Here is a 12,626-nt window from a genome sequence, read left to right on the forward strand (position 1 = left end):
GATGTAATAGATCTCGTGAGGAGATTGCGCGTCTCGAGGAACTATAAAACGGCAAGGAGAGCAGATTTTAATAGTATCTACAGGGAAAAGCATTCAGTTTGGGATAGCTTAGTTGAATCAAACCTTAAAGATGGCTCTTGGGGTTTACTCTATAAATTGGTCTGTAAGAATATACGTCCAGGCGAAACTTTTTCGTCCATTGTAACTTCGGATAATGTTGAAACACTTTCTTGGTCCAATTCTCTGAATGCTCTGCTTGATGAAATTGTTCATCAAGATGCTACGGTCCCTGAAAGTAATGAACAGGCTATAATGACACTTGAACATTTAACCCATGTTGGCAACAGTTATGAGGATCCTTTCTCATAAATTGAAATTGAAAATGCAATAAACGCAATGAAAGATGGAAAATGTCTCGGAGTTGACCTACTTGAGGTAGCAGTATTGAAAAGAGTTTGAAAGGTCTGTCCTAAATTCATAATAAATTTACTAAATACCTGTTTACGCGAGAGGGTGTTTTCAAAATCTTGGAAACTGGCAAATCTGAAACTGCTATTAAAGAATTCTGGCAAGTCGCTAAATGTATTTACTTCATATAGGCCTATCGCCCTTCTGCCGATTCTTGGGAAGGTTATATAGAAATGAATTGTAATAAAGTTTCAAAATTATTATTTGACTACGGAGTTAAATGCAAAATATGCATTTGATTTAAGAAAGGAATGTCCACAATAGGTACAATCAAAAAGATCATTGATTCGGTTTCCTATTCACAATATAACCGTGTCCTTCGGCTATTCGTGGACTTCAAAAGGACCTTTGACACCCTTTGGTGGCAGTGTGTCCTGGCGAGATTCTGGGAAGCCAGTGTCTCTATTCCCATTTACTGGCTTTTTTCAAGTTACTTTAGTGACAGATTTGTTTCTGTTACTTCAAGTTATTGTTCTGTGTATAGATCTCTCACTAGGGGCTGCCCTCAGGGATCCGTTCTCGGTCCTGTTTGCTGGAACGTGGTCCTTGATGGGTGGCTTTCTGTGGATCAGGATAAAGTTCTAAAAATGGCTGACGCCGATGATCTTGTTAAGTTAATTTTTAGAGAACCAAGGCCAGCATTAGAAAACAGAGCTAATGATATATTGGATGAATTAAATTGTAGGTGTTTAACATATAAAATCCTAGAACTGATCAGACGGTGTTAAAAGGCTACTTAAATTTAAATCGACTCCCCAATTAAGCTTAATGGGGAAGCAATTAAAATTACTGATACGTATAAATATTTCGGAATTATATTGGATGACCGCTATAATTTTGTTAATAATGCTAAATATGTATTACATAAAATTAAGGTGTTGACTGGTAAAATAATGAGAATCACCAAAAATTCTGGGGCCTTAAGCACTCTACTCTCAAATTATATTATTTTGTTTATTTTTACCAATAACTTGCTATGATGCTGGAGCCTGGGACTCCTGAGTTAATCATTGTTCAGTTAGAAAGCATCTTTTTCTTCTGGTTGTGTCTAGGGTCTGCAGAATGGTTTCGACAGTGTCTCTGCAGGTTCTCTATTATGGGATCCAGAACAATATGAGGTAGTTTTTCAATACCTGCAATATCATCGTAGGAAAAATCTACCAGCTGATGTGGGGAATTACTTTCTGAATCTTGACTTACCGGAAAAAGATGGTATTGCTAGGCAAACGGAGTAAATTTTTAAGGGATTGGCAACAAGACTGAAGTGAATGAGAGTTAGGCAGAATGAAAAATAAATTCATTCCTCATGTCTCGGAATATCATAAACAGATGAACTGACTTAATCCTGATCTTAATGTTTTGTTTCTGATAACAGGACACAGGAACCTTAACATCAAGTTACTCTTTTGGTTTGGTCAACTCTCCCGTCTGTCACTGCTGTGCTCCTGAGACTGCGGAGCATGTTCTTTGACCGTAGCATACTGTATATTTGGATATTAGACGTGAGTTACAAATCCTAACTGGGATATTTGATTCGATCAATCAGTTCTCAGAGAATAAGGATAATTTTATGTCTTTGTCTAAATATGCAGAAAAGCTGTATAACAGAAGAAAATCTATAATGAATAGAGATTTTCCTTGAAGCGACTAGCACAATTGTGGTTCATTACTTAATTAGTATGTATGTGGTTTCTCAGATTAATAGAAGACAATGATAGGATATTGTGCGTGTTACTTCATGAATGGAATATTGTACATACTTGTAAATAATCTTTGTACCGAAATTAAGGGTTCGTGTATCTGTCCAGATTAATCATTCTGGAATAAAACTTGGAAAGAGTATTGACGATGTATTAAATGTGTTTATGCATTATTGCAAAACGTTAAAGTATAGTTCTAGTAATATTAGGATTGAATCAGACAGACGATTAGTTTAATTGTTTTTGAAAGTGATATGTTATTGGGTATTATATTTATTGACCTTGGTTTGTACACGGTTCGATTTCTCACCCATGTATGCGACATTGGTTGACAAGTATTGTGGGAATTGATGATTGGTTCGTCCAAGCTGTAGATATGGTAGTTGTGGATGAGACAAGATCCATAGGTCTCTGAATGTAGCTTAGTGAGTTGGTAATAGATATTTTTTTCTGTTTTGGTCTTGAGTCGATTGTAAGGACCAAACTTAGAATAAGGTTTGATTTGTTTATGTTAATTGTTGATCTGTAGGGCAGTATGGTGAAACTTGATGATTTAAGCATGGAAACGATACATGCTGCATGTTTATGTTTTTTTTTTAGGTGTTGTTGGTTAACCTACTGGATAGGTTTAAATAAATTGAATCCTCTAAAATGGATGGAGTTTACATGCTAAAGCCGATTTCATCATGATTGTTTCGTTGTGGAATTTTGGATTTTCTTTACTGTCTTATTATGAGCGTTCTGATTTCTTCGCATAAGTGCAGGGGTGAAAGCACCCCTTCTACAAGGGTTAAATTAAACTAATCTCCAAAAATGACTGTAGTTTTAATAACCAAATTTGGTATTTACTTATTGCTGTAAACAGTGATTTGTCTATTCTTCTCTAGTTGAAAGAAATGTTAAATTGTTGGCTTTGTAAATAATGTGTATATTAATTTAATTTTTGATTTGGTTGTGTGGCCATGGTGAACCGCGTAAGCTTTGTCCACTAGTGTCTTATATTCTTTAATCTTTAATCTCTTGCTTTCTTCCTTTTCCGGGGATGCGTATTTCTTTCATCCCCTTGCCTTCCTTCTCTTTTCCATCCATTCCCTTACCCCTACTTATCACGCTATGTTCCTCCTTTTTCATCTTTCCTTATTTATTAGGATAACAATTTTTCTTCTCATCCCACTAAGTCTTTACCTGTTGGTAGTCTCTGGCACGCCTCCACGTAGCATGGGATGGGAGTCAAGGGGGCAACGGACCATGTATTCATTGCCCTCTGGCTGCGAAGTTGACAGGCGCCAACTAAGTCTAGTTGGCGCCTGATATATATATATATATTATATTAGGGTTGCCCGCAATTTATTACATAAACCTATAAATTGCGTACGCTCTCTGGTCGATTTGCCTGTTTTGCTGGACGAAATATCCCCAGTTTCTGGAGGGATAACCTTGCTATCTACGCCTGAGACAGACTAACTCAGCCACGGACATAGAATTTACACACCAACATTTATTCACACTTTCCGGCTTTGGCTTGTTTGCTTTCCAGACGCTACTGCGTCACAAACCCTGGAGACCGCCTCAAAAACCAATACCTTAAATCATCAATTTGCTCTACATAGAACGAATGATTTGAAATATGTATACAATTATAAATATAAATATTAAAAATATAAACATAAATAAATATAAATTATAAATATCGGTTGGCCTAATATGATAATATTATATAAAAAACATTAACATATTGTCTGTGAATTGCGAGCATTCTGTGGTTGGTTTGCCTCTTTGCTGAACGAAAAACCTACATTCCAGGAGAAAATAAAATTCTTGCTGTCCACTCTGGAGACCGACAAACTCAGCCACGGAGTTTAATGGACCCATAAAAGGCCGTCATTCATGGAATTCGAACGCGGGCCTTGTTCCGGGTGTGGAAGGATGGTGATAACTAACCACTGTGCTACTTGCGTGGACCTCTTAGCTTATAGTACAGAATTGAACTATAATATTTAAAATTTGTGAATTGGAATGCCATTTTCTCGTTTTAGTCTGATGTTATTTTAGGACATTTAATTCTACATATGGGAAAATACTCAGTGTCAGGAACTGAAGACATGTCACAGCTAACATCTCTCAATAGAATTTTACTTAATAAATTTCTGAATATATTATATTTTGTCTTTTCTCAGAAGCACATTTCAGTAATGAAATTTCCTTTTGTATTACATTTCATTTCATAACTTAAGGGCTCTTAGTATTTAAGTTTTCACTTCACAGAAGCACATATAGAATGAGCCAGTGAATTAGAGAGAGAGAGATTTACTTACAATCAGGAATCAGATTTTTTGCGATGCCCTTTGATGCCAATTTCTTCGCCAGTTCACATGGAGTAAACTTCTTTGCCGGTACAGCAATTGCTAATACGAAAAGGCACAATATGACATATCTCACTGCCATTTCTCTTGCTTTGATTGTATTGTTCTACATTTCTGCGCACAACCTGTCTGCAATGTTTTATATCTTTTATTTTCGTGTTGAAATCACACAGATGATATTCTGTCTAAAATTATACACAATAGGAACCTTATGAAACTGGTAACAGCCGTGCAGAGAGGAAGTCTATTGTAGGTTTTGTCTTTCATCTATATATATATTCATTTTTATGCATATTTGTTTTCTCTGAATGTTATTTTAGGTTAATTACACCTTACCTTAGGCCTCTGACGGCTTACAGGATCCGGTATCTAAATCGTAACTGGAGTAGAGTGATACAACATGCTATTAGGCACATACACCGATGAGCCAAAACATTATGACCACCTACGTAATATGATATTGTTCTTCCACGTGCAGCCAAAACAGGTCATATCGGAGGGGTATGGACGCTACAAAATTTCTAAATGTGTCTTGTGGTATCTGGTACCAACACGTAACCAGCAGATCCTTTAACTCATGTAAAGTGGTTTGGTCCCTTTAACAAACCATGGGTTTATTAAAGGGAGGTCTTGTCTGAACAATTTCATTGGATACTACGATTTGGTCACAAAGGAACTGAATGCCAAAAATAATTTTGATATCATATACTGTAGTTGGATTTCAGAAAAGCTTTTGATACTGTTGCACATGGAAGACTGCAGTACAAATTGGAGAGGTATGGCATTAAGGGTAAGTTCTACAAGGAATAAAGGGATGGTTGAGTGAGAGACGATAGAGAGTGGAAATTAATAGACACTGCTCTTCCTGGACAAATGTTATTAGTGGAGTTCCCCAGGGTTTAGTGTTGGGCCCATTGTTATTTTGTATCATCAATATCAGTGATATTGACGAAGGCATATCAGGTTTAATGTCCACGTTTGCAGATTATACAAAGGTTGGAAGGGTTGCTAAGGACAGTAAAGACAGTCTGCTACTCCAATTGGACTAGATAAGTTGGTCAAATGGGCTGAAAAGTGGCAACTGAAGTTTAACATTTTAACTGAAGTTTAACATTGACAAATGCAAAGTACAGCATATGGGTAGCAATAACCAGAGAGAAACCTACCAACTGTGCGGTACTACATTCTGGGAAGTGGAAAGTGAAAAACACCTGGGGGTAATTGTGGAGTCAAATATGAAGTTCGCTGAGCAGTGCAGAGGGGCTGCCGGTGCAGGTCGTGGAGTCTTGTCAATGATATATAGGAATTTTGCTAGCAGGGACAGGAAAGTTATCCTGTTATATAAGGCAATGGCCACACCTACAGTACTGTGTGTAGATCTGGAGGCCTCATTTTAGGATGGATATAGAGTTGCTATAACGAGTACAAAGAAGGGCAACAAGATTGGTGAGGGGAACAAAGGGGTGCTCTTACCAAGAAAGGCTTAAGTTATATGATATGATATCAAAATTATTATATATCAAATATATGATATCAAAATTATTATATATCAAATATATGATATCAAAATTATTTTTTGCATTCAGTTCCTTTGTAACCACATCATAATATCCAATCAAATTTGCCAGACAAGACTTTCCCTTAACAAACCCATGCTGTGTCTGAATTATTGCTACAGTCTTCTCTAAATGATCCCGGAATGCATCTTTAACCAGACTCCATTATTTTACTCAGAACAGAAGTTTAACTTGTCTGTAATTACTCATGTCACCCTTCGTTCCCCTTTTGTGAATTTGGGGATACATTTGCACATCTCCAGCCCTTGGGGAACTCCCCTGAGTCTAAGAATTATCTCATAATTATGGTTAAGTTTTTGCTTAGTTCCTTTGCCACTTCCTTTAATATAACTCGATAGATCCCATCCACCCCACCCCAGATGCCTTTCTTATGTGTAACTTCAACAATTTCTCCCCCACTTTGCTCTGAGTTATTAGAAAATCATCAAGCACCCTGCTACAATTTGATAACCTTCTGGCATTTTCAATCCTTAATAACTCCTCATGCGTGAATGTAGATACAAAATACTCATTCAATTTGCTATCTGAGCAGGATCATCAACAGCAGAACCATCGATGTCAAGTGGACCAATCTGATTCATCCCCTTCCTTTTAGAGTTGTATAAGTAAAGAAATCCTTGCTGTTTTTCCTAGCATCGTTTGTCAAAGTTTTCTCGTAATCTGCCTTCGCTTGTTTAATCTCCTTTGTGAGATTAACAAGCCTTATATCTGGCGTAGGCTTCTGTGTCGTGTGATAATTTATATGCATCCCATTCATTTTTCTTCTCCGCCACGAGTCCCATTAGTTCATTTGACAACCATTTAGGCCTAAATCTTGAACAATATTTCTTAATAGGTATGAAACGTTTAGTAGCTTCCACAATTAATTCCTTGAATGCTTCCCACTTAGAATTTGGTAACATCATCAGTTGGTCTCACTGTATAGAATTTAAAAACTGTCAGTATGTGATATAAAAGTTATTTTTTGCATCCAGTTCCTTTGTGACATCGTATTATCCAATAAAATTGGTCAGACAAAATTTCCCGTTAACAAACCCATGCTGTGTCTGAACTATATAACTGCAGTCTTGTGAAGATGTTCTTGCAATGATTCTTTAATCAGTTACTCCATTATGTTCCCCGGAACAGAAGTTATACTAGCAGGTCTGTAATTAATCATGTCACCCTCTCATCCAACTTTCTGAATTGGGGATACATTTGCACTTCAGTCCGTTAGAACGGATCGGTGGTTCTAACGGACTCCAGTCCGTTAGAACCACCTGTGAATCCAAAGTTGCTCTCATAATTGTACCTAATGCTTTACTTACATTATTTGCTGCCACCTTATCTATGACTAGATAGATCTCATCCACCCCAGGTACTTTTCTCATGTTTAACTTCAACAATTTCTCATTCACTTTGCTCTCAATTATTACAAAATCTTTTATCCCCCTTTAGAGCTTCATATATTTATTGCCGACTCTACTAATCCACAAGATTGCAGTAATAGTTAAGACACAGCATGGATTTGTTAAATGGAGGTCTTGTCTAACCAATTTGATTGGATGCTATGTGGTCACAAAGGAACTCAATGCCAAAAATAATTTTGATATCATATACCTGGATTTCAGGAAAGCTTTTGATAGTGTTACACATGGAAGACTGCTGTGCAAATTGGAGAGGTATGGCATTAAGGGTAAGTTGCTACATTGGATAAAGGAATGGTTGAGTGGGAAACGACAGAGAGTGGTAATCTATGGACACTGCTCTTCGTGGACAAATGTTATTAGTGGAGTTCCCCATGGTTCGGTGCTGGGCCCAGTGTTGTTTTGTATAATTATCAGTGATATTGATGAAGGCATATCAGGTTCAATGTCCAAGTTTGCAGATGACACAAAGGTTGGCAGGGTTTTTAACGACACTAAAGATATGCTCCTTCAACTGGATCTAGATAAGTTGGGCAAATGAGCTGACAAGTGGAAACTGAAGTTTAACATTGACAAATGCAAAGTGCTGCATATGAATAGCAATAACCTAAGAAAAACGTACCAACTGTGTGGTACTACACTCAGGAAAGTGGAAAGTGAAAAAGACATGGGGGTAATTGTGTAGTCAAATTTGAAGATCGCTGAGCAGTGCAGACGGGCGGCCACGGCAGAAAATGGAGTCTTGACAATGCTATATAGGAATTTTGTAGCAGGAACAGGGAGGTAATTATCCCATTATACAAGGTAATGGTCAGGCCACACCTAGAGTACTCTGTACAGATCTGGAAGCCTCATTTTTGGAATGATGTAGTTGCTAGAATAAGTAGAAAAGGGCAACAAGATTGACGAGGGGAACAAAGGGGTGCTCTTACGAAGAAAGGCTTAAATTCTGCAAATTGCAGCATCTGCAAGGTGATCTGATTGAGGCGTTAAGCCCTTGAATGGGGGAGCATATATTCAAATGAAGTTGTAGAATAGATGTGCAGAAATTTTCCCTTAGCCAGCGGGTACTTGATTGGTGGAACAGACTTCCATCTTTTGTTGCGGAAGTTGATAGCCTAAATAAATTGAAAGGTGAGCTGGACAGGCATTTGGAACGAATGGAGGGATGAAATGTTTTTTTTTTTTTTATTGGCTGATGCTGCTTAAGCTTGCTTTATTGTATCGTATGCCTCTACTAATGCTATTGCAGATAATTCCTCATGTGTCAATGTAAATGCAAATTATTCAGTTTGTCAGCTGCCTGATCAGGATCATCATCAAGCCAGCCATGGATATCAAGTGGACCAATTTGATTTACCCCCTACCGTCTGGCGTTCAGATAAGTAAACACGTCTTTACTCTTTTTCTTTGCATCCTTTGCCGAAGATTTCTCTTAAAACACTAGTCAACATGTAAAATGTTACCAGAAGGAAAGTACTAAATCTTAACTACCTTTCTGCTGCTGAACACGAATATCGCATTAAAACTTGTCGATTGGCTCGAATTATAGTTGGGGTATCATATCAGCGAGTTACTCTACATTATCAACTACAGCTCTCGGCAATCTGCATTGTAACGTCGGAGTTTCAGTAATAGCTCGCTCTTATCACGTTTTCGGTAACTGTAGCCTCGCTCTGCATCACATCACGTGATAAGTTGTATTGGCCACAAATTCGTCAACTCTGTTTCGGTAATCCTCGAATACGGCTAAGTACTGGGTAATTTGTTTGCAGTGAGATTCCTTTTGGAGAAGCATTTCTGTCGTGTAAGTTAATATCCCCCGTAATTGTGCGAATTGTCCGGATTTGTTACTTATGTGGAGGAGTCATATTACCTTCAAAACAGCGTCAAGAGTCGAAGCATAAAAAAGGCCTACTTCTTGTACTTTGGGCGCAAAGCAGGCGACCAGGGCAAGAACTTGGCTCCACACATATCCTGCACTATCTATTCATTAAAACTCAATGCGTGGGTGAATCGAAATGGATGTTTTGCCTTTCGCAGTGCCCATGATATAGAGAGTGCCAACAAATCACGTAACACTGTTACTTCTGATGTCTCCTATTTGAAAAAGGAAGACAGTGAAGAAAACGTGGAGCGTCATGTACCCAAATATACCATGTTCATTGCTGCCATTAGACAACCAACATCCTTACAAACTGAGTCCACCTTCTGTTTGATAGAATTTATCTTAGTCTTTATTTCAAGTACGAAATGTTGTTAGTTAAGCAGAATGATCTAGAAAGGTCCACTGTTGTAACACATCTCCAAATTTTCCCGTGCCTCACGGTGAAGTAGTACCTATTCGTGAGCCACCCAACCGTTTTTCACTACACTGATGAACATCAACTCGATATACACGAAGAAATACAGCAGCCATCTACGTCAAGGTTTCCACCATTTTTTCCAAACTCTTATCCTTCTGAACCACATAAGATCACAAAGTGTGCATAATGACCTCATCAGGGATCTCGATCTGCCAAAGAATAAGGCAGAGCTTTTGGCCTCAAGGCTACAACAGTGGAATCTTCTAGATCACTCTGTGTAAGTGACATTTCGTACTTGAAATAAATACTATCACAATTCTCTCAAACAGAAGGTACACTCAATTTGTAAGGATGTTGATGGTCTGATGCAGCAACGAACATGAGGCACATTTCCAGAGAATGGCGACTATTTATAGACACTGCTGAGGTTAGCTTTAAGGCTGTGTTATTACAAAATGGGAATGTGCTGACTTCAATACCTGTGTATATCATTCACAAACATCCTCTTAGGTGCACACTATCAGAATTACAAGTAGTAGTAGTAGTAGTGGCATGTGATGCAAGAAAGCAAGTGTATGAGCTTATGCAGCATCAGCCAAAAAAAAAAAAAAAAAAAATCACACCATTCCCTCCAAATGCCTGTCCAGTTCCTCCTTAAATTTATTAAACCTATCAACTTCCACAACGACAGATGGAAGTTTGTTCCAGCAATTAACCACAAGCTGGCTAAAGGCAAATTTCCGCATATCTATTCTACATCTGTCTTTTCTTAATTTGAATTTATGCCCCCTTAGGTTCGTAATCTGAACAAGTGGAAGGATCCCATCAGAATTCATCGTGCTCAACCCATTCAAGGCCTTATATACCTCAATCAGATCACAGCGCAGGTGCCTAGTCTCCAGCCACTGCAAGTTGCAGAACTTAAGCCTCTCTTGGTAAGAGGATCCCTTCATTCGCCTCGCCAATCTTGTTGCCCTTCTCTGTACCCGCTCAAGTAAATCTACAGCCTTCCTAAAATGAGGCCTCCAGACCTGTACGCAGTACTCAAGGCGTGGCCTGACCATTGCCTTATACAGAGGGATAATCACCTCATTTTCCCTGCTAGCAAAATCCCTATATATATCATTGACAAAACCCCATGACTTGCCCTGGCAGCGTGTCTGCATTGCTCAGACAACTTCATATCTGACTGCACAATTACTCCCAGGTCTTTTTCATTTTCTACAACCTTAAGTATAGTACCACACAGTTGGTACGTTTCTCTGGGGTTACTTCTAGTACTTTACAAAATTTTCTTGACAAATTCAGTACTTTGCATTTGTCAAGATTAAACTTCTGTTGCCACTTCTTAGCCCATCTACCCAAATTATCTAGATCCTGTTGCAGTAGCACACTGCCATTACTGTCATTAAAAACCCTGCCAACCTTTGCACCATCTGCAAACTTCGACATTAAGCCTGATATACCTTCATCAATATCATTGATAAATATACAAAACAACAGTGGACCTAACACCGAACCCTGTGGGACTCCACTAATAACATTAGTCCACGAAGAGCAGCACCCATTGATTATCACCCTCTGTCGTCTGCCACTTAACCATCCTTTTATCCATTGTAGCAACTTACCCTTAATACCATTCTGCTCCAATTTGTACAATAGTCTTCCATGCGCAACAGTGTCAAAAGCTTTCCTGAAATCCAAATATATGATATCAAAATTATTTTTTGCATACAGTTCCTTTGTAACCACATCATAACATCCTAACAAATTTGTCAGACAAGACTTTCCCTTAACAAACCCATGCTGTGTTTGAATTATTGCTGCAGTCTTGTCTAGATGATCCTGCAATGCATCTTTAACCAGTGACTCCATTATTTTACCCGGAACAGAAGTTCAACTAACTGGTCTGTAATTACTTGTGTCACCCTTCGATCCCCCTTTGTGAATTGGGGATACATTTGCACATCTCCAGTCCGTGGGAACCTCCCCTAAGTCCAAGGACGCTCTCATAATTATGGCTAAGGGTTTGCTTAGTTGCTTTGCCGTCTCCTTTAATATAACTGGATAGATCCCATCCACCCCAGGTGCCTTTCTTATGTTTAACTTCAACAATTTCTCCTCCACTTTGCTCTCAGTTATTACAAAATCATTAAGCACACTGCTACAATTTGATAACCTTCTTCCATTTTCAAACTGTAATAATTCCTCACGTGTGAATGTAGATGCAAAATACTCATTCAGTTTGTTTGCTATCTGAGCAGGATCATCAACAGTCGAACCATCGATGTCAAGTGGACCAATCAGATTCATACCTTTTAGAGTTTATATAAGTAAAGAAATCCTTGCTATTTTTCTTAGCATCTTTTGCCAAGGATTTCTCGTAATCTGCCTTCGCCTGCCTCACCTCCTTTGTGACCTGATTACAGACTAGCTTATATCTGCCATAGGCTTCTGAATCGCTTGATAATTTATATGCATCCCATGCATTTTTGTTCTCTGTTACGCGTCTCATTAGTTCATTAGATAACCATTTAAGCCTAAACCTTGAACAATATTTCTTAATAGGTATGAAACTTTTAGTAGCGTCCACGATTAATTCCTTGAATGCTTCCCACTTAGAATATATTGTTGGTAACATCGTCAGTTGGTCCACTGTACAGAATTTAAAAACTGTTGGAGACCACTGTACTCACCTTTACGCAGAGGCGAATTTAACGGCGGGTGCACCGGGCGCGCGCCCTGGGCCCCGACTTCTGAAGGGCCCACGCAAAACCCCAAGAAATTAGTTGAACTAATATGTTCA

General features: G+C 38.4%; 1 protein-coding gene and 1 long non-coding RNA gene across 2 annotated transcripts in view; both read right to left on the bottom strand.

Moving 5' to 3' along the window:
* LOC150077746 (lysozyme c-1-like) overlaps positions 1–4,613 on the bottom strand; it is a 34,489-nt gene extending 29,876 nt beyond the window's left edge. Inside the window, exon 1 of the mRNA XM_090385168.1 lies at positions 4,484–4,613. Within this exon, the coding sequence (XP_090241294.1) occupies positions 4,484–4,613 (130 nt within the window). The remainder of the gene's footprint in view (positions 1–4,483) is intronic.
* The window catches only part of LOC150077741 (uncharacterized), a 254,842-nt gene that overhangs the window by 199,578 nt on the left and 42,638 nt on the right, over positions 1–12,626 (bottom strand). The window lies entirely within an intron of this gene.

Source organism: Mastigoproctus giganteus, chromosome 11 (genome assembly GCF_048544385.1).
Source record: "Mastigoproctus giganteus isolate SK-2022 chromosome 11, ASM4854438v1, whole genome shotgun sequence".
In the NCBI taxonomy this organism is placed as follows: Eukaryota; Metazoa; Arthropoda; class Arachnida; order Uropygi; family Thelyphonidae; genus Mastigoproctus; species Mastigoproctus giganteus.